The 22,696-nt window shown below is 36.8% G+C and overlaps 1 protein-coding gene across 1 annotated transcript in view; it reads right to left on the bottom strand.

Moving 5' to 3' along the window:
• LOC106880038 (uncharacterized) overlaps positions 1–22,696 on the bottom strand; it is a 455,047-nt gene that overhangs the window by 90,376 nt on the left and 341,975 nt on the right. Inside the window, exons 154-166 of the mRNA XM_014929839.3 lie at positions 22,605–22,696; positions 20,458–20,566; positions 18,329–18,498; positions 15,079–15,191; positions 13,670–13,828; positions 12,121–12,310; positions 10,811–10,998; positions 9,675–9,857; positions 8,496–8,610; positions 5,756–6,063; positions 4,354–4,675; positions 2,998–3,230; positions 743–835 (exon numbers count right to left, since the gene is read on the bottom strand). The exon at positions 22,605–22,696 is cut by the window's right edge and continues 20 nt beyond it. Coding sequence (XP_014785325.3) covers positions 743–835; positions 2,998–3,230; positions 4,354–4,675; positions 5,756–6,063; positions 8,496–8,610; positions 9,675–9,857; positions 10,811–10,998; positions 12,121–12,310; positions 13,670–13,828; positions 15,079–15,191; positions 18,329–18,498; positions 20,458–20,566; positions 22,605–22,696 — 2,275 coding nt within the window. The remainder of the gene's footprint in view (positions 1–742; positions 836–2,997; positions 3,231–4,353; positions 4,676–5,755; positions 6,064–8,495; positions 8,611–9,674; positions 9,858–10,810; positions 10,999–12,120; positions 12,311–13,669; positions 13,829–15,078; positions 15,192–18,328; positions 18,499–20,457; positions 20,567–22,604) is intronic.

Below are 22,696 nucleotides of genomic sequence, written 5' to 3'. Positions count from 1 at the left end.
AATTGCAGCCTTGACATTGCAATTTTGTTAGGCATAGTGTATCTTGTACTACACAATTTAATGAACTGTTACATTAGTTAAAGTGCATGACATGCTGGTCTCTAATCAGACATTCTTAAACACTTGAATCATCTTCAGAACTGAGAGAAACCTCAAAATTGTGTTCCTTGGCAGATCCTCCATAATGACATGAATAATGTTATAGTTTTCAAAAGTTACAGCGATTACAGACATAAAACTGTAAGACATATTATTCAATTTTATTGTCTCATGTGAGAAGATATCATTTATATAGTAAAGAAAATACCAGCATTTATTTCTTTGCCTATATAATATCGATATCAAAAATGGATGAGTATATCTAATCATCAAAATTCACAACCATCTTTTCTTTTCTTTTAAGCAATAATGTACCTACTAATAGTGTGCATAGGGCAATGTTATTCAATGTGTCCTTTCTTTTTGAAGGTGACAGGGTGTATTTTGAGGGAGATTTAGATAATATTTCTAGCAAGATGAGCAATCACATAGCGACTTGTTTGTTGGTTTGTTATATCGAAGAAAATGTAATCTGCAAATGACTCTTAGAAACAAATGTGAAATTTGTTGCGATGTGGAATTATTGTAAAAATTCAAAATTTGTGGTATGTTTGTTGACCAGTTAACATATATACAAATCGGAAGTTGTTTCTTGGAATGATTGTACACTAAAAACTAAAAACAACTGCAAAGATCTACTTACATAAATCTGTGGTACAATTGGTATGCTGTTTATCCATTTACTGCCCGTCAGATCACACGTGGTAGACAAACATGTGGATACTTGACAAATTAACTGTAAAGAACAATTTACGATTAGGTTAAGGACTTAATTACAAGTCGATTAGTGCAGATATTAGTGTGTGGTTAAAACGTTTGCTTTGCAAGCTTGTGGTTTTGGGTTCATTCATGCTGCATAGAACTGTAAACAAGTGTCTTTTTGCTGTTCCCTTACATAAAGCAATGCCATATTATACAAGGAATGTTCATAGCAGACAGGAACCTCTGTCCAAATTTCCCATAAACCATTCTGCTATTCTTTTACGCGAAGCAATGTCATATGCATGAAATTAATAAGTGGAAACTGTACAAGATAGAGTGTGTGTGTGTATGACCAGAGGTTCTCAATCATTTTTTTAATCTCTGGACCCCTTTGATTACCATTTTATTCTGGTAGACCCCTAGAGCCTTTCAATATTTAAAAACTAGTTTTATTGAAACTTCTTTCAAAATTCCTATTTTGTTTTTCACATTTTAACCTGTATAGGTTGAGCTATGTAAAATGTTAGGGGAAAAAAAAACTAGCTGTTTCTTGTAATATATACCAACACATACATCTGAAGCAAACTTTTTTCAGGTTCCCTTAAAATACTATTGCAGATCTCCAATCTATTCTTTTGTTGCATGGGACCCTCAAAGGCCATATAGAACCCAGTTGAGAACCACTGCCTACAACTGTCCATTTGTGTCCAGCAACTTCCCTTATGTGGTGACACACTTTACAAGCTTTAGCATAAAACAACAGCAGCAGTGTCATCGTATGTGAATGTAGTGAAAACATGCATGGCCATTGAGTAGTTCACCATGTGAAACAGCAACGACATAAATATTTTACTTGGAAAGAAGTAAGGTTTGCAACAAGAAAAGCGTCCAGCCATAAAATACTGCATCAAAATACTGTGTCAAAGCTATATCAGTATAGAAAAAAATGGGTGAGAAAATCATGACTTGATTAGAAATAGTTAAAAGGGAGAATATTTAGGTATTACAGACACCTGGTGATGAGTTAAACAGGTGATGACTTAAAGCTGTATAATGAGAGAGAGAGAGAGAGAGAGAGAACACAAAAGAAACTAGTGCCATGATATGAATGGTAGCAACAGACTCTACTAAAGTCATGTTAAGGCAAGGTTAAACCATGTAACAAATTCATTGTACACCCTTTCTTCATGGACTGGGTATAGATGTTAACACAATAAAGAAAAATGAAGTTGGATAGAACATGTGATATTCATGAATGAAAATAGAGTGGTCACAGTGCAATCATTGATTATTCACTATCCAATCATAGATATTTGACTGATCTGAGTAAGCATCTACTGTATAGCTCTTTATTTCAACGAAGAATCTAATAGTAATGACATTATTCACTAATTCAAGATCCACATCAGAACTTCACTCCACATTCCCAACTAAATTAACTCCATCTTTAGAAGAAGAAGAAGTGAAGGTGCATGGCCTTGGGGTTAGGGTGTTGCACACTCAGTTGCAAGATTATGGTTTCTTTTCCCAGACTGTGTGATGCGTTGTGTTCTTGAGCCAAAACACTTCATTACACTTTGTCCCAGTCCATTCTGATGTAAATGAATAATCCTACAATGGACTGGCATCACACCCAGGAGGGATGTTGTGATCTCGACCACTCATACACCATGGAGACTGGGCAACTCACTGTATGAGTCCCAGGACTTGAGGCATGACAGATTTGTTAATATGAGAGGTGAAACTAGTTTCAAATATTTACATTTACTTTACATTTCATCTTTAAACATAAGATCTGAGAAAATACAATCCCTTTAACAATGTTTCTCAGATGCTTAAGCTTTTGAAAATTAGGCCAATCTTAATTACTTTAAGTAAAATTGTGGTTGTCCTCGCATACAAGCGTGTCCCCTGCATCCCTCTCCAGCTGAGAATTCCTAATTTTGCAGGCTGATGGGTGCTGGTGCCACATAAAAGCACCCATACTGGTGCTGCATAAAGGCACCCATTACACTCTGTAAAGTGGTTGGCATTAGGAAGGGCATCCAGCCATAGAAACCATGCCAAAACAGACATGGGGCCCGGGCAGCTCTTCAGTTGGCCAGCTCCAGTCCAACAGTCCAACCCATGCCAGAATCTAAAATGGATGTTACATGAAAATGATGATGATGATGGTGATAAAATTAGTTTCCTTACCTTGCTGCCAAACTGGAACCGTGGAATCATGTCTTCATGTAGTTGATGTTTGTTTACATTATTTGGAAGGCGTACTTCAATGATTTCCTTAGCATCAAGCTTCCACAGTAGTATATAACTGACATCAATTCTGTTCAGTGGTTTAAACTGACACGAAGCATTCAGGCTTTTGCTCTCTGTGTCATTATTATATTCAAAGCTGATCTCTGGTACAGTTTCAAGTTCAGGTGCCGCTAAAAACAAATAATTAACATTGAGTCAATATTAATTGATTTCTAAGAAAACGTAATTTTTTTTTTTATTACATTGTATTCTTTATTTATTTATAAAACTAATTCTTTTTACTTAGGCATAACACCAAAGTTTGAGAGTACAAAAGTCTGTATTGGCTTCAATTATGAAGTGAATCAACATTTATTTATAAAAAAAAAAAGAGGAATTCAGAGAAAAAGAGGAATTCAGAGGGAAAAAATAGAATAAAAGATAACGGTAGTAGCAGTGGTGGTGGTGATGTTTATTTATTGTTTGCAATAGCTGTTGTTTGTTTGTTGGTTTGTTTGTTTGTTGGTAATCGTCGTAGTGTTGGTGTGGTAACAACAATTATTTGTGCTAAGGTGCATGTATTAAGTAATAGAGGAAAGATTGTGTTTTAAATTTTCATTCACAAAAATAGAATGTTTGTTGTCAGCTCCTTACTATTTCCTCCTCCTCCTCCTCCTCCTCTTCATCATCATCATCATCCTCATCCTCCTCCTCCCAAAACAACACCTTACAAATGTCATCACCACTACAAACTATCATGGTTCTCAGAGTATGTATGTATGATAGTATGTATGTATATAGGTTTGTATGTATGCATCTGCATGAGTGTGTGTGTATGAGTGTGCATGTGTGTGTGTATATTTCTGTAGACATGTTTATGGTTATATATCTGTATTTGTTTTAACGTATATTGTCATTGCCACTTTTGTATCATGTTGCGGTTTTATAACATATAACGGGGTATTATACGGTACTGCAAAACAGGGTAGACACCAACTGTCTCCACTTGATGTATTCCTAAATAACCAGCCAGTCCATTTCACTAACAACAGTCAACTAAAATTCTCTGAGTTCACTTGGAAAACTCATGCAGTTTCTATGAGTTTTGTTCATTGTAACAAATTCACTTGCTCAGTTTATTATAACTTTCTACTTTGTTTCTACCTTTAAAGTAATATTGTGCACTGACTTAATTTTCTATTAGTTTGGGGAAAAAAAATCTTGTTTGCAAAAAAAAAAAAGAAAAAGAAAAAAAAAGGAAAATGTACAAAAATAATCTAAAATTTTCAAAAATGTTGCTGAAAGAATTCTTACCTGTATCCAACTTTAGATATTCTCTTACTTGTTTTACAGCAGTAACAATTGTCCATGCTCCAGTTATGAAACGACCAAAAACTTTTTTCTCAAATGTTGTTCCAAAGAATATGTGAGTGGATCTTGGAGCTGCTGTTTCTTGTTCAGTAAATTTCGCTGTCGCAACTACCTTATGATTAATGAGAAGTGACAGACCAAATTGCTCATTCCAAGAAAATCCTGCATAGAAAAATTTTTTCATGTTTTTCACCGAAGTGAAGACTGTCCAGTCTTTTTTACCTTTGACAATGTTGACATAAAGTTTATAATCAGAGTAGAAAATCTGTAAAAAATAGAGGAAAGGGACCATAAAAATAGTGAACAACAACAGGTTTTTATTAAAAATGTTGCAGTAGTAACTCTTCGTAAATTGAAGTATATTTGCCACTTAAATGTGGCTGACCCCTAAGGGTGGATGTTACTGTTGCTTTTAGCCCCAGGAGAACATCTCCTCCAGCTGGCTATTGACACACATCTGTGTCCTGTCTGTATTTGCAAAGGGAAGTCATCCTTCCCATCTTGATCTGCGATATGTACGGACTCGAGTTTCTGGGTATTTACCCGTCCTCAGCGTACGACAATCGCTGACCTTTGATGCGAAAAATGTCCCGATGAAAATACATATATCCTTTTTCCAGTGAAATTATTCACTGATCTCAAAAAAGGGAAAACAAGCAATGTTAAATCTGTTATACATCGTTCAGAGATTTAACAGTTCATCGTAAATTGTTTTATTTATAAAAAAAAAGAGAGAGAGAGAGAGATGTGTGTGTATGTAAATATATATGTATATATATATATATGTGTGTGTGTGTGTGCATGTGTATGTAAATATATACGTATATATATATGTGTGTGTGTGTGTGTGTGTGTGTGTGCGTGCATGTCTTTGTATTTGTCCCCCACTGGTGTTTGTTTGTTTATGTTCCTATAACTTAGCAATTTGACAAAAGAGACCAATAGAATGAGTATGAGGCCTAAACAAAATAAGTGCTGGGGGTTGATGGTTGATTCCTTCAACTAAAACACTTCAAATAAGAGCCCCAGCATGGCCACAGTCCAATGGCTGAAACAAGAAAGAGGTAGAAGGTAGTAATTATAAACAAAGCTAACTGCCCCCCACCCCCACCATCCCACCATGCCCATCCCTGCACAGGTAAACTATACTATACTTCTGAGCAGTAGGATATAGCATTTTTAGTGAAGTCTGAGGTTTGAGATGTATTGGTCATGGTTAAAGGGAGTGGTAATGGTGTGTAGACTGTGGTAATGCTTTCTTGATATGTGAAATGACTGCTATGTGTGTAGCATAGCCAAGGAAAACAACAACAACAAAAAAGAATGGGAAATATAATGCATTTACCTTGACACCTTGTCCTTTGGCAGTTTCCATACTTGTTGAAAAAATTGTAAAGCTTTTCTTCATATCAGTGATTTTCAAATCAAATGAAACTGACAGACCAAATGGACAAAAGCTGGGGTCTTGCAAACAAGTCGCGGTACCAGTTAGCAGAAGATATTGTCCATCTTGCTTAAGGTCAATGTATTTGCCTCTTCTTGGTCCTTCAACCAAGCCAGGTTTCCCAAACACCGAAATATTAACACTTGTTGTGATCAAGACGTTGTTCTCAATTTGCAAGAAAATGATAACAATTAGTTGCATTTGATTGACTGAAAAGAAATAAGAAAAGAAAGAATTAAAATAAGCAAAAATATTTAATCACTGACTTCAATTAAATTTTACTCATTTAATTATCAGTAGGCACATGCATGATCATGTGGCAACAAAGTTTACTCTTCAACCACATGGTTTCAGGTTCATTCTTACAGCATGGCACCATGGCCAAGTGTCTTCTAACAGAACTTTGGGTTGGCCAATACCTATAGAGAGAAATTGGTCTGCAGAAATATATACAGAAATCTTGCTCATGTATGTTATATGTGTGTGTGTGTGTGTATGTGCGTGTGTGTGTGTGTGAAGGCTTAGTGTGGCTTAGGGGTTATTCGACTCACAATGGCAAGGTCGTGAGTTCAATTCCTGGAGACACATTGTGTCCTTGAGCAAGAGATTTTATTTTACATTGTTCTAATCCACTCAGCTGGCAAAATTGAACAGTACTTGTGTTTCAAAGGGCCAGGCTTGTCACACTCTGTGTCATGCTGAAATGCCTTGAGAACTACGTCAAGGGTACTTGTGTCTGTGGAGTGCTTACTGACATGCATGTTAATTTCACAAGAAGGCTGTTCCATTGATCAGATTAACTAGAACCCTTGCCATAACCAACAAAGTGCCAGTCATACATAGTAATAATAATAATAATAATAATAATAACAATAATAACAACAATCCTTTCTACTATAGGCACAAGGCCTGGAATTTTGGGGAGGGGGTAAATCAATTACACTGATCCCAGTATTTAACTGGTACTTAATTTGTTGACCCCAGAAGGATGAAAGAATGTAAACAAAACAACAGCATTTGTCAAGTGGTGAAACACACAAACACAAATTTATAATTACATCAATGTGTGTGTGCATATGTATACATCTGTCTGTCTGTCTGTCTGTCTGTCTGTCTGTGTCTGTCTGTCTGTCTGTCTGTCTGTCTGTGTATATTCTTTTATTCTTTTACCTGTTTCAGTAATTTGACTTCGGCCATGCTTGAGCACTCCCTTTAAGGGTTTTTTTAGTTGAAGAAACCTTATTCTTTGTAAGCCTAGTACTTGTTCTATCAATCGTTTTTGCCAAATCGCTAAGTTACAGGGCATAAACACACCAACATTGGTTGTCAAGTGATGGTGGTGGTGGTGGAAAACACAGACACAAAGACCCACATAAGTATACACACACACACACGCACGCACACACACACACACACACACACACACACATATATATATATATATATGGGCTTCTTTCAGTTTCTATCAACCAAATCAGCTCACAAGACTTCGGCCATCCTGAGGTTATAGTAGAAGACACTTGCCCAAGGTACAATGCAATGGGACTGAACCGGGAACCATGTAGCTGGGAAGCAAGCTTCTTACCACACACCAACGCCTGTGCCACACAGTCATGCCTGCATGAGACAGCCATAGCTGTACCACACAGCCATGCCTGCACAACACAGCATCGCCTTCACCACACGAATATGCCTGTTATGTTTATGTATTTGTTTTTCAAGATTCCTGATGTGAAATCTTGTGTTGAAACAAATAGTTATATTTTGGGATGGTCATATTTTTTTGCCAATTAACGAAACTCACTATATGTTTGTTCATCACTTCAGCTTTATTATTTTATCTTATTTTAGTGTTCTTTGTCCGAAATCTTTTGTCAACCCTCCTGTGACCTCTTCAGTGACTCTCCATCCCATGTGATGAAAGATTTCAGACAAAGGACACTAAAATAAGAAAATATTGTTCAAATGTGACCAGCTGTTGCATGCTTCATTGAACAACAATTCAATGGGAAGATGTCTTCAAAATGGAATGAAAGGCTGACAATGATAGGACAGTCTTCTGTAGACTGGCAGTGTCTCAACAGATTCTCATCCAATTCATAACAAAAGCAGATGTAGAAACCTGCTGATGGTGATGATGATGATAATGATATGGTGGTAATGATGATGACGATGATGATGATGATGACAATGGTGGTGGAGGTGATGAAGATGCTGATCGACACTGAGGATGAAACTTGAAAGGGTGGTTGATGAAATACCTTGTGGTATTTAGTTACATCCCTTTAACATTGAAACTATTAGTCTTTTTGTTGGTTTATTATCATTATTATTATCATTAAGGCACTTAGTTGACAGAAATGTTAACGCACTGGACGCAATGCTTAGCAGTATTTCAACCCAAGTTCAAATTCTGCCAAGGATGACTTTGCCTTTCATCCTTTCGGGGTCAATAAATTAAATACCAGTTGTGTACTGGGGTTGATATAATTGACTAGTCCCTACCCAACAAATTCGAGGCCTTGTGCCTCCATTAGAAAGAATTATTAATGTAATCATTTTCACATATTATAATATCAAAATCTTTGCAGTTCATCATCCATACACTTAAAATTAATATTAAAAAAAAAATCAATCTAACCATGGAATTTTGACCATGCATCAGAGGAATTTGATGATATACAAACTTCCAGAAAATTTTTCTCATTAAAGTAAAAATCTCCAACGCAATTTCCACCAATCTGGCAAATATTACTCTGCAAAATAAACAAAAATTTATGAAAAATAATTCAATTTTCAAGCTGGCAGAATCATTAGCACAATGGCCAAAATGCTTAGCAGTATTTCATCTGGTATTACATTCTGAGTTCAAATTCTGCTGAGGTTGGTTTTTGCCTTTCATACCTTTTGGGGTGAGAAAATAAGTACCTGCAGAGCACTGGGTTCATTGGAATCGATTTGCCTTCTCCCCTAAGACTGCTGGCCTTGTACAAAAATTTGAAACCAGTTATTTATGGTTTATTGTGTCATCTTATTCCTGTTATTCGGAGGCGCAATGGCCCGGTGGTTAGGGCAGCGGACTCGCGGTCATAGGATCACGGTTTCGATTCCCAGACCAGGCGTTGTGAGTGTTTATTGAGCCAAAACACCTAAAAGCTCCACGAGGTTCTGGCAGGGGGTGGGTGAGTTTCGAACCCTGCTGTACTCTTTCACCACAACTTTCTCTCACTCGTTCTTCCTGTTTCTGTTGTGCCTGTAATTCAAAGGGTCAGCCTTGTCACACTGTGTCACGCTGAATATCCCCGAGAACTACGTTAAGGGTACACGTGTCTGTGGAGTGCTCAGCTACTTGCACGTTAATTTCACGAGCAGACTGTTCCGTTGATCGGATCAACTGGAACCCTCGACCTCATAAGCAACGGAGTGCCAACAACAACATTCCTGTTATTCTAAGTTGTTTCTGATTTAGACTCAAGGAATGCTCATTTTAAGAGGAAGGAGTTAACTGACACCATCAATCAACTCTATACTTGACTGACACCCAGAAGGATAAAAGCAAAACTAACTTTAGTGGGATTTGAACTCAGAATATAATGTAAAGAGCTGAAAGAAATGCAGCAAGTTAAAAATATTTCTGACACTGAGAGAAAGTTAAAGATTTTTACAAAGTATGCTGGTTGTTTTTACGTGGCACCACATGGGTGCAATTACATGGTACTGCATGGACTCTTTTACAAAAGTATTTCCAGCAGATAGAGCAACCTCGTAAGGGTTCTATGGTTAACAGGGAAATTGAAAAGTTACTTCAGCAGATATTTACCTTTTTGGAACAGGAATTTTCTGTACATATTTGGCATGTTGAATCATACTTTGTAAAGGCCACTGTTTCACTACTTTTCAGAACTCCATTGTTGCTTATTGAAATCTCGTATTTACCTTCTTGCTGTATGGGACATTGTACTTGTTCACTTGTTATGTACTGGCCTAGAACTTGTGAATCAGTCTACAAAACAAAAGCACTCAATCAGAAATGATATATTCCCTTTTGAGAAAAGGACCTTCAAAAGTCCTGTGGGATTTTTTAAAATCAATACAGTGACACAAACAGTACAATTTCTTCTATATGATATCTACAATAATATATAGCCATTTATTTTTTTTTTTCACAAATTAATCATAAATGGAAGAGGAGGACAAGCAAACCTATAATGCTTTTAAGCTACACTCCTCCTCCTCCTCCTCCCCCTCCTCCTCCTATTACTGGATACTCTTCTTGTTGCTTCTATTGCTGGATACCCTTCCCATTACTGACCACCTTACACAGAACATTGGTTGCAGTGTTGCTGCAAGAGTTGCACAAGATGTGATTAAAAGATTTTGAATTCACAAACTTAACAAAAGCTAGTGGCTATTTATACATAATATGATATGAGAAATAGATGGGATAATCTGTTACACACACCAGCAAGCTGTTTCTGCTCAAAGTATATGTATTTACAGTTCAGAGTCAAGAGGAAATAAATTTACTTAATTCAGTACTAGCAGTGGGACTGAACCCAGAACCATATATATATATATATATATATATATATATAGTTCAAATTTACAGAAAATAAAAGACAAATACAGGTGTAGGAACAACAAGCAGGTGTGTTGGTCTAATGCTTGGGAAAAATGTTTCAAGTCTCTGCTCTTCGACAGAAGGGATTAAAAAGAAAAAAAAGGAGAGGTAATGAAAAAAAAAAAAAATGGAGAGAGAAAAACTGTGTAGAGTTCAGCGGTGCAACATGGCAATATATATATATAATTTAGAAAACAATATTTTTAATAAGTCCTTCACAATGAAAGTCATTACAAATCAAATATTGTTTGGAATTTTAAGGCTAATATGATTAGATGGCAAAAATGAAAAATTTAAGAAATTAGGAAAAATTTAAGTGATTATGAATTACTTACATTTTGAAATATCAAATGACAAGTTAAAGTGGAACTGTCTAAGAAGTTCTCTCCAAATACAATTGCTTTGTTACATTTATATACTTTTGTGTCACAAAATTTCGTTTTCAGCTCAAATACTGTAGGTCCTTTGATTTTGTTTATAGAACAGTCAACACCCTCAAATTGGCTATCACATACACAGATACCTGAAGAATAAAAAATGTTGATTTCTTTACAGTTACTTTAAGTCCTACACAAAAAGTCTTATACAAAAAATAATAAAGAAGTTCGTTTTGCAACCATATGGTTCCCAGTTTGTTCTCAATGTACAGAACTTGGCTAGCTGCTTTCTGCTATAGCCTTTAACTGACCAAAGACAACTTAAGGGTAGAATTCATTTTCAGTAACTGTGTCTCTATGTTGCGCCTTCATGTTTATGCTGTGTCTATGTTATACCTCCACGTTTATGCTGTGTCTGTGTTGTGCTTCCACCTAGAAAGTTACTTTCCGAGGCACAAGTCCAAGCAAAGCTGTTTATGGAAGACCAGCATACCAGCCTCCTCTCTTCATGCCATTATATGTACATAGAGTAAAGGCACAAGTCCAGACAAATTTGTTTATGGAGACAAGCAGTCACCCATACATACCATGCATCCCCTCTTCATGCCACTGATGTTATCCAAGAGAAAGGCAAAGGGCAATACAGCTTGGCACCAGTGATGTTGCAACTCATTTCTACAGCTGAGTGAACTGAAACAACATGAAATAAAGTGTCTTACTCAAGAGAAAGACATTTGAGTGAGATCGTTGCCAGTGCCGCCGAACTGGTTCCTGTACAGGTGACACGTAAAATACACCATTTTGAGCATGGCCATTGCCAGTACCGCCTGACTGGCCTTCGTGCCGGTGGCATGTAAAAGCACCCACTGCACTCTCAGAGTGGTTGGCGTTAGGAAGGGCATCCAGCTGGAGAAACTCTGCCAAATCAGATTGGAGCCTGGTGTAGCCATCTGGTTTCACCAGTCCTGAGTTAAATCGTCCAACCCATGCTAGCATGGAAAGCGGACGTTAAACGATGACGATGATGATGATGAAGAAAAACACACACCCAGGTTGAAAAACTGAACTCACTACCTCATGATTGTGAGACTGATGCTCTAACCACTGAGCTATGCACCAACAACTTGTGCTAAAATTGGTCAAATTGACAAAACCAATTCTATTAAAATTCTGAAATAAATTTTAGAAATGGTAAATAGTTAGATACAGGTAATTAATGAATCCATTCATTAGACAATTAGAGGGAAGAGAAAGAATTAATGAATTACCCTCAACACATTTTCCTTGATCATTACATTCACTTGGACAAATATTATCCTGAATTATTTCTGCTGGTGATTTGTCAGTGCCATTTGAAGAATCGTTTTTCCACAGTTCAACATTGGTGTTTACTTCAATGAGGCACAACTGAAGATAGTTCTGTAAAGCTTCATCAACCCAGAAAAAGTTGTCCATAATCTGGAATATATTTAGAGTAAAATAGGTTTGAAATACAACAAGAAGCACTATGACTATAGCTGACTGTTTACAAACATGAATATGTAGGCATAAGCACATCTGCTTATGTGTGTGTGTGTGTGCATGCATGAATGTGTGTGTTTTTATATGTGTATATGTTTGTATATGTTAGTATACATGTTGTTGGCACTCTGTCGTTTACAATGTCGTGGGTTCCAGTTGATCCAATCAACGGAACAGCCTGCTCGTCAAATTAACGTGCAAGTGGCTGAGCACTCCACAGACACGTGTACCCTTAACGTAGTTCTCGGGGATATTCAGCGTGACAAGGCTGACCCTTTGAATTACAGGCACAACAGAAACAGGAAGTAAGAGTGAGAGAAATTTGTGGTGGAAGAGTACAGCAGGGTTCGCCACCATCCCCTGCCGGAGCCTTGTGGAGCTTTAGGTGTTTTGGCTCAATAAACACTCACAACACCCGGTCTGGGAATCGAAACCGTGATCATATCACCATGAGTCCGCTGCCCTAGCCACTGGGCCATTGCGCCTCCACTGTTAGTATACATGTATGAATATAAATAGATGCATATGTATGAATATATGTGGGCTTGTACATATCATCATCATCATTTAACATCCTTTTTCCATGCTGGCATGGGTTGTATGGTTCAACATGAACAGATGAGCCAGAGGGCTCCACTAGGTGCAATGCCTGATTTGGCATGGTTTCTACAACTCAATGCCTTTCCTAACACCAACCACTTAACAGAATGTAGTGGATGCTTTTTACATGATACCAGCACTGGTGAGGACACCAAGTACCTGTAAGTTAAGACCTCTCAACTGAGCGGGGTATAGACTGGATGAATAAGAAACTATGAGAGAGAGAGAGAGAGGAGCAAGTGACTTGCTGAAAAAGTGACTACAGGGCTTGCCCACCTGAAAAGTGATGTGTTATCCTATATACGTGAACATGTAGTCACTGACTTGCCTGTATATGTATGTATGTTCATGGATGTATGTACAGTCATGGCCAAAAGTTTGGAACCTTTTTTTTTAATTTAAAATTATGCCCAAGTACAATGTGATTCAAATATATCCAATATAGAGATATACATACTTAATAACTGATCCAATGGTTCAATATCTAGAAGAAAACATTTTCAGACCCATGTTCCAAACTTTTGACCAAGTAATAATATATTGCAAATTAAATATAGCTTTGTGCCTCTAATATAAAGATTCTAATTTTCAGACCTAGTTTCCATGACTTTAATATATGTGAGACACTCTGTGCCTGTGTAAATGTGCTTATTGGAATGTCATGAAATTATCTTAACAGAATTTATGCAACCTCACCTGTATATCAGTGACGCAGGAATCAACTGTTGTTACCAAATCAGAATTAGGAAGTACATCCAAGCAGGCCTTGGTAGAGGTCTTATTTTTTATGAAAGTTTGACATTTTTCAGTCGCAATCTTTACAGTGATACCAGACTCAGTTGGCCACTTCAATTCCTATGGCAAAAAAAACGAAAAACAAAAAATGATTGATGTGTTTTCCAGAAAAACCTTGATTATATTTTCCATAAAGAAAGAGATAATATAAGAAAAACAAAATTAAGTTAAATGTTTTAATCATTGCTGTTGCAATCCCAGCTTCCCATTAAAATCTCTAGTCAATAGCATTCCACCTGTGACCATCCTGTCTTGTTTTCTCCAGTGACTGCTTTGAGCTTTTTTCATTGAGGTCAGTGGAATTTGAACACTAAACATAAAGCTGGAACAAATGCCACAAAGAATTTTGTCTAGCTCGCTAACAATTATACATGCTTACTGCCTTAATAATAATAACCACGTGGAAATATACCACACAAGTGCAACGAACCTCTGCAGAATGTGTGGGAAGGAGGTCCAAAGCATGAATCACATTGTTTGTGCTTGTGAAAGTCTTGTGCAGAAAGAGTACAAGAGGAGGCACCACAAAGTAGCCCAAAACTTCCCTAGCTACTATGCTGGAAGTATGGATATGAGGTAATGGGTGCATAGTACCAATAGACACCAGAAAAGGTAATGAACGAAAAGGGGAAGGCAAAAATCCTCTGGGATTTTGACTTCCAGACAGACAAGATGTTAAAGCACCAAAGGCCAGATATAGTAACCTTTAGGCACAAGAGTGCCTAATAATCAATGTGACAGTGCAGAAGATCAACATATTATCGTGAAAAAAAGGGAAAAGGTTGATAAATATGGAGTCCTGAGAATTGAAGTTGCTAAGATGTGGTTGCAAGAATCAAACATAAAGGCTGTCATTTATTTTATTCTTTCTTTTACTTGTTTCAGTCATTTGACTGTGGCCATGCTGGAACAGTGCCTTGAATGCTTTTTAGTTAAACAAATCAACCCCAAAACTTATATTTTAAGCCTAGTACTTATTCTATTGATCACTTTTACCAAACCGATAAGTTATGAGGATGTAAACACACCAACACCAGTTAATTAGGGGGCAAACACACACATGATGGACTTCTTTCAGTTTGTGTCTTCCAAATCCACTCACAAGGCTTTGGTCGGCCCAAAGCTATAGTAGAAGACACTTGGGCAAGTGAAACCATGTGGTTGGGAAGCAAGCTTCTTACCACACAGCCAGGCCTGCACCTCTACACAGCCATATTTTACATATGACACAATATAAAATGAGAAAATAAAGCTTGGTATATTAAAAAGACAAGAAACATCTAAGTAAAAATATGAAATATTCTACTTACTTGTGGAATAAATGTGGTATTGAATTCAAAATTGGTGGTCACATTTTCTGTAATGCATTTCTTGGGTGGACTTTCCATCATTGTTTCCTGGATAATTTCTGTTATATCTGTTACTACAGAATAACAATTAAAAAGGAAATGTATTCATAAGTAATTAATTCAAATTATATCACAACCATCATCACCATTGCTTACCATTATTACAATGACTACTAACATAACCATTATCATCATTATTATTATTATCATAATTATTAATATCAATGTCATTATAATTGGTTTCAAAGTCGCCCAAGTTGGACACAGTGAGATTTGAACTCAAAGTGCAAAGATGCAAAACAAATACCACGAGGTATCCTTCTCAATACTTTAACCAGTGCATCTCCTTGCACTGGGACTTTATTCAGCAACCTCAGAAGCATGAAAGTCAATGCTGGAATCCTGGTAGATTTTGAACTCAGCACTCCTGAGGAAAATGCTTTGTAGAATAAATATGTCAATATAGTTTCTTCACTGATCACGTGACTGACCAGACTATCAGAAGCTGTTACACATCACTGGTCACAATGTGTTTTGCATCATTTCAGCCTTTGAATGACACAACTTTGCTGGTTAGGTGAGCAGGCTAACATTCCCCCCTAATCGAAAGGGGAATTGAAGCAAGTTGAAACAAAGTGTTTTGCTCAAGAAAACAACACACCACCCAGTCTAGGAACTGAACCCTCGATCTAGTGATCATTAGTGCAACAGCCTTACCACTAGGCTACATGTTTTCACTGAGTGTAGTAATACTTCAATAAATTTATTGCCTAAAGGTAGTTGTTATTGGCACTCCATAGCTTACGACGTCGAGGGTTCCAGTTGATCCGATCAACGGAACAGCCTGCTCATGAAATTAACGTGCAAGTGGCTGAGCACTCCACAGACACGTGTACCCTTAATGTAGTTCTCGGGGATATTCAGTGTGACACAGTGTGACAAGGCTGACCCTTTGAATTACAGGTACAACAGAAACAGGAAGTAAGAGTGAGAGAAAGTTGTGGTGAAAGAGTACAGCAGGGTTGACCATCATCCCCTGCCGGAGCCTCGTGGAGCTTTAGGTGTTTACGCTCAATAAACACTCACAACGCCCGGTCTGGGAATCAAAACCGCGATCCTATGACCGCAAGTCCGCTGCCCTAAGCACTGGGCCATTGTGCCTCCACCTAAAGGTAGACAGAGAAGCAAAGACAGAAAGGTAAAGCATATTGGTAATGACTTGTCTATACCTCGTTATTGAAACAGTGCTATTAGGAATGTTATCAATCAGAATAACTCTCAAACCACAGAGGTGTTTCAATGACAGTAATTTTTACACTAACATAATCCATATTTAGTTGTTGCTTAAAATGGAGATTATCAAAGAACTGCAAATTAAGTAAGTGACATGTCTACATGCTCAGTAATTAACTATCAGTGTCTTATAATATGAATCAATGGGATATTAACCCTTTTGAGATGACAGGGCCAATCTATCATCTGAAAAGTCAAATGACAATGAAGATTGTAATACTTCATTCAATTTCCTACAAGAATATAAAAATTAATAAAAAATAAAGTAATTACATTACATATCATCATCATCATCATCATTTAACATCTGCATTCCAGCATGGAACATGAATGTTAGATGATGATGATGATATATAAAGTATTTACTTTATTTTTTTATAATTATATTTGAAAAACAAGTGCATGCCTTCTGTAGGGCTTGTGAAAAAGGTTCTATATTCTCGCCACTGAAACTTCAAATGGAACTCCATCTCCAAGGAGTTAATGAACTTCTGGGTAGGAACTATTTTTTTAACCAGGACTACCAAGGAGTCATTCATGTCCCCTGCCTTGATGTTAGGGAGAGGACACGAGTGACTTCTGTGTGAAAAGGGAGAAACAAGTGATAAAGTCATAGGCTACCCTGATAAGCATATAAAATAGTAAGTTATTATTCTCAGACAGGGAATAGGGTTTGAATATTTATGATATTTACTGGATATTGTCAAAGACACTGGGAAGTCAGCAATCCCCAACTAATGGACCATGGGCCCTGAAGGTCTATGAACTATATTGCAAACTTTAAGGGGCTGCAGTAATAAAATGTATAACTACTCAATTAATATAATTATTCAGTTCCAAATAACTTTCAATTGGGATATGAAACCAGGAAAAGAAATTTATTGTTGGTTAATAAAACCAGTTTATTGAGTAGACAGACCTTTCCAAGGCCTCCCATACATGGGGAAATTAATTTAAATAAAAGAGGTAAGAAATTACAAGGCTCAGTAATGGGGATAAGCTAGAATTGTTAGATAAGACAAACATGTTTCTTTGAAGTTCTTATACCTGTTTTTGACAACTAAGTGAACTGTGGCATACAGAATCTAGTGTCCTGTTCTAAAAATTGATTTTTAGCCAAAAATTTTGGGGCAAGACCAATGTTTCCAAGAAGGATGAAACTATTCAATTGAACAGACCTCAGTACTTGACTGGTACATTGTTTTATTGACATTGGAAGGATGAAAGTCAAAGTTAATCATAGTGTAGTGGCGCAAAATCATAGCCGCCATTGAGGAAGTACTATCTGCACATGCACAAGGGACTTGCCTTTCCAGAAGCCCCTTGAGTGCGCATGCGTAGTAAAACTAGAGTTTGTTTCACTTTGTAAGCCTCTTCAGTGCGATACCTTCGACATGACAATACCTTGCTCCTCAACGGAGCACTTTTCCCCACGATGCCTTCGATGTGATAGCTACTTGCTCCTCTGGCATGCATCAAGGAAGCTCTTAATCTTCCAATACTAATTACAACTTAATCAGCGGCTACTAAGCTGAATGACACAGGATTTGTAAAACCAAGCATCATCAAAAATAAAACTTATTTTTATTATGTTGTTAACTGTTCTGCTGTTTCTTCATATATAATTATGTTGAAAGGTGATAGAGAGAGACTAATGTCTCTATTGCAACTATCAACCTTTTACAATAGCAAGATTTGAACTCAGAATGTAAAGAGCTGGAACAAATACCACAAGACATTTTGTCCTATGCTTTAATGATTTTTCCAATCCTGCAGCAAGATGCAACCAAATTCCTGTTTTATGTTTCAATGAACCTTTATATTATGAGTTCATAAATCAATACCCAGAAAAGCTTTTGATGTTTCAATAAATAAAAAAATACTTTTAAAAGAAGAAAGAAATATTAATTGGTTTTACCTTTTGATCTTTTTTTGTTGTTGCTGCTGCGGAGTTTGTCACATGTGCGAAGATTCAAATTTGCTAAGCATGATGAATTCTCTTTCTTGCAGTCACAGAAAATTGGATGCTTCATTTCACCCTCATTGATTCCACAGAAACCATTATAGAGAGTATTCTCTACTGAAACTCTGAAGATAAACAAAGAAAGACACAAAAACTAATTAATCTATCAACTGGTCGATTAACTATTGGGCTAAAGAACAATTTGATTTGGGCTAATTCAAAGTTTGTGACAGAACAAACTTTTGATCCAAACAACATTGAATACTTCAACACCACTTCACTCGAAGGAAAAGTAAACATTGAAAAAGAAACATTGGAGGCAAAACATTTACTATATTAAGCATAGCTGTGTGGTAAGAAACTTGCTTCTCAGTTACATTGTTCTGGGTTCAGTCCCACCATGTGGCACCTTGGGCAAGTGTCTTCTATTATAACCATGTGAGTGTATTTGGTAGATGGTAACTGAAAAAAGCTCATTGATTTGGGCTATCCTTTGAGTAAACAACGCACAGATTACTCCGGACATGATATGATATATATCCACCTTTGCTACTACAATTATCTCCGGAAAATATCCACAAGGATTCTTTACATGGATGTTTACTGCTGGAATGAAGCTACACTCCAAGTATTGTTTCTTCTTTGTTCTTTTTTCAGCACATCGCTCTCACTTCTTACTACAACTCTCCTCTTATACATGTAATAATCCATTCTTCTACTACTACCGTCTCCGATGAAGGGATACATTGGATTTTCCCTGAAGCAGCTGTAAGACTTTATCCATAAAATATATTTCTAACTTTGCCATTGGTCTCTTTATCCTTTTCTGTCTTTATACATATCTATATATATATATATATATATATAAATACACACACACATGTATATATCTATGTGCACATCTCTGTGTCTGTATTTGTCCCCCGCTTTCAATTGACAACTAGTGGTAGTGTGTTTATGCCCATGTAACTTAGCAGTTTGACAAAAGAGAATGATAGAATAAGTATTAGGTTTCAACAAAATAAGTCCTAAGGTTAATTTGTTCAAATAAAACCCTTCAAGGCAGTGCCCCAGCATGGCTGCAGTCAAAATATTGAAGCAAGTAAAAAGATAAAAAAAAAAGATAAAGAATGAATTAACTGTTAATTATGGTCAACAAAAAGCAAAGTATTGACCCATTAAAGTAGTTGACCTTCACCCTATAAACTCAGTTCAAACAGAAAAGGATCTTCATCAATTTCTACAATGAATATTCAGTTGTTCAATCCACTGAACTACTTCCTGCTCACTGAATTAATTCATAACTGGCTGAGTATTCTTCCGACACATAATTCTCGAGCAGAATCAATCTGATGCAGTGTGTGACAAGACTAGACTTTTGAATTTCTTCTACAATCTGTCTAACTGCCTAGTTTCACTCCTATGTATGGGTTGACCCAAAGCTATAGCAAAAGACACATGACCAGGTGGCAACATCATGAGATCAAACCCTGGACCGTATGAATGTGAAGCAAATTTCTTTACTCTTTTACCATGCTGCATCAACTGACTCTCTTTTACTTGTTTCAGTCATTTGGCTGCAGCCATGCTGGAGCACCGCCTGCCTTTAGTCGAGCAAATCGACCCCAGGACTTATTCTTTGTAAGCCTAGTACTTATTCTATCAGTCTTTTTTGCCGAATCGCTAAGTTACGGGGATGTAAACACACCACCATCGGTTGTCAAGCAATGTTGGGGGGACAAACACAGACACACAAACATATACACACACACACATATATATATACAAATATACGACAGGATTTTTTCAGTTTCTGTCTACTAAATCCACTCACAAGGCTTTGGTCATGCCGAGGCTATAGTAGAAGACACTTGCCCAAGGTACCACGCAATGGGAATGAACCCGGAACCATGTGGTTGGTAAGCAAGCTACTTACCACACAGCCACTCCTGCGCCCGATGAAAAGAAAAAAAAAAAAAAGAATAGATTCACTTCTTAGAAATCTCAGCTTTCTTCATCAGTTACCATTGTTATTTGTAAAGGAAACTTGACAGTCAAATAAAACATTAAAAGTTTTTAATTACCGCCAGCTTTCGGAGAATTTATTTGGTTGTTTTGCCTTGATTGAGAGAACTTTAGAGTCAGGTGTTACATAGTCATTATCTTTAACACCATCAAAGTTTCCACACAAACCTGCCAAACAGAATGGAAATATGAAATAAAGTAAAAGAATATATTGCAAACGTTAATTTGAAAAACAACAATAATTTTTTAAATCTATGCCAAAATAGACATTGGAGCGCAATACAATCCTTGAACTCATTGGATTCTGTCAAACCATCTAACGAATGCCAGCATAAAACATGGACATTAAATGATGATGAGGATGATGATGAATTAATTAATTGCTATGATTTTCAGCAAATAATGTTATGCTTTCAAGGTGAAATCAGTAATTATATCAGCTCATGCTAAAAATATCACACTGTTATATGAAATCAACCCTTTGTTTGTCCAAAGCATTTTCATATGTTTGTCCTAAATGTCCATGCTTATTTTCAAACTTTTCTGTGTTTCATACACTTTGAGTAATACAAAGCTTACCTTTCATAAGTCTCAAATTATTCTAGAGCAGTGATTCTCAACTGGGGTCCATATGGATTAACCATTAAGCAAAATAAGCATGTGCTTAGGGCATCAAAGGAAGGGGGCACCACAAAAATGGTAAATGGTTTATGGCACAAAAGAAATCACTTTAAACTTGCTAAAATAGCATTCGAAGTGGTTTATATGATTGGAAATATAATTTTGAAGTGTTCATGGTGTCATAGCGAGGATTTGGTCAAAGTCTTTTCAATTAAAAAGAAGTAGGAGAAAACTTTTCAAATATAAATAAAATGGAAGTATACAAAAATAAACATTATTTTCCATTTTACTGTTAGTTTTATTTCATTTTGAAAAATAAGTATTTTTTTATGGTTTATTATTGCTTATATTTTGAATTACATATATATGGAGGCACCAAAATATTTTAAGTGCTTAGGGCCTCTATGGGTCTTAAGCTGGCCATGGTTCTAGGGGTCATTTTATGAACCATTTGGGTTAAGAGTTGCATCAGCTACCTACTTAATCATCATCGTCGTTTAACGTCCGCTTTCCATGCTAGCATGGGTTGGACGATTTGACTGAGGACTGGTGAAACCAGATGGCTACACCAGGCTCCAGTCTGATCTGGCAGAGTTTCTACAGCTGGATACCCTTCCTAATGCCAACCACTCAGAGAGTGTAATGGGTGCTTTTACGTGCCACCGGCACGAGGGCCAGTCAGGCGGTACTGGCAATGGCCACACTCAAAATGGTGGATTTTATGTGCCACCCGCACAAGAGCCAGTCCAGGGCACTGGTAATGATCTCGCTCGAAAGTCCTTACACATGCCGCGGGCACAAGTGCCAGAAAGGCGACGCTGGGCACTTAATAAATGTTATATTTCAGAAAAGCCATATTTAGAGTTTGAAATAGACTTTGGTTAAATAGTAAACACTTTAAAATTTACAAGGCAGGGAAACAGAGCAATTTATTCTCTGACTGTGTAAATGAAAAATATATTTGTAATTGACTGAGATGATTTCTCTATGACTGTCACTCAGAATCCAATGATGATTGGTAGCAAATATGCCATGTTTTTGTTTATTGTCTTAGGTGTTCATATAGTTGTGAGTAGGGACAAGTACCCTTTGGTCGTTTTTACTCATGACCCTCTGGAAAATCCAGAATATGACAGCCAGAGAGGAGTAGCACCAGCACTGGGCAGGTGTTTTAAAATTTTTTGCTGACGCTGAAAGGATGAATGACGAAACCACCCTTGGTGGAATTTGAACATAGAGCACAAAGAACTGGAACAAATACTACAACACCTGGAGTAGAACAGTTCATAACAACATTGACCTCTGTCATGTGACAATAAGGGAGCATCTATAGAGTTAGTCTATCTGCTAGAAATAGCAAGTAATTTTGCTTCAAATCACATCCAATGCAAGGATACACTAGATAATAATATGATCCAGAGTGTACATGGTGTAAAAAAAAAAATTCAAAAAAACTGATGAGATGATCATAGCTTGAATGTATTTGCTTCATCTGGCCTGATCTGGGGTTAAACAACAACAGCAACAAGAATAAGAGAGACATATTATTCTTAGAAAAAAATTTAAGTAAAAGTATTAAACTTACCTTCCGTGTTTTTGTAATCAATCGGTGAGGCTTTTATCCAGACGTTAATGTAGTCAGATTTGCCAGATTTACTTTTTTCGGCAATCACATAA

The sequence above is a fragment of the Octopus bimaculoides genome, chromosome 22 (genome assembly GCF_046866305.1).
Source record: "Octopus bimaculoides isolate indiv1 chromosome 22, ASM4686630v1, whole genome shotgun sequence".
NCBI classification, from domain to species: Eukaryota; Metazoa; Mollusca; class Cephalopoda; order Octopoda; family Octopodidae; genus Octopus; species Octopus bimaculoides.
The sequence above is the reverse complement of the archived record's forward strand: the minus strand, read 5'-3'. Positions and strand labels throughout refer to the sequence as shown.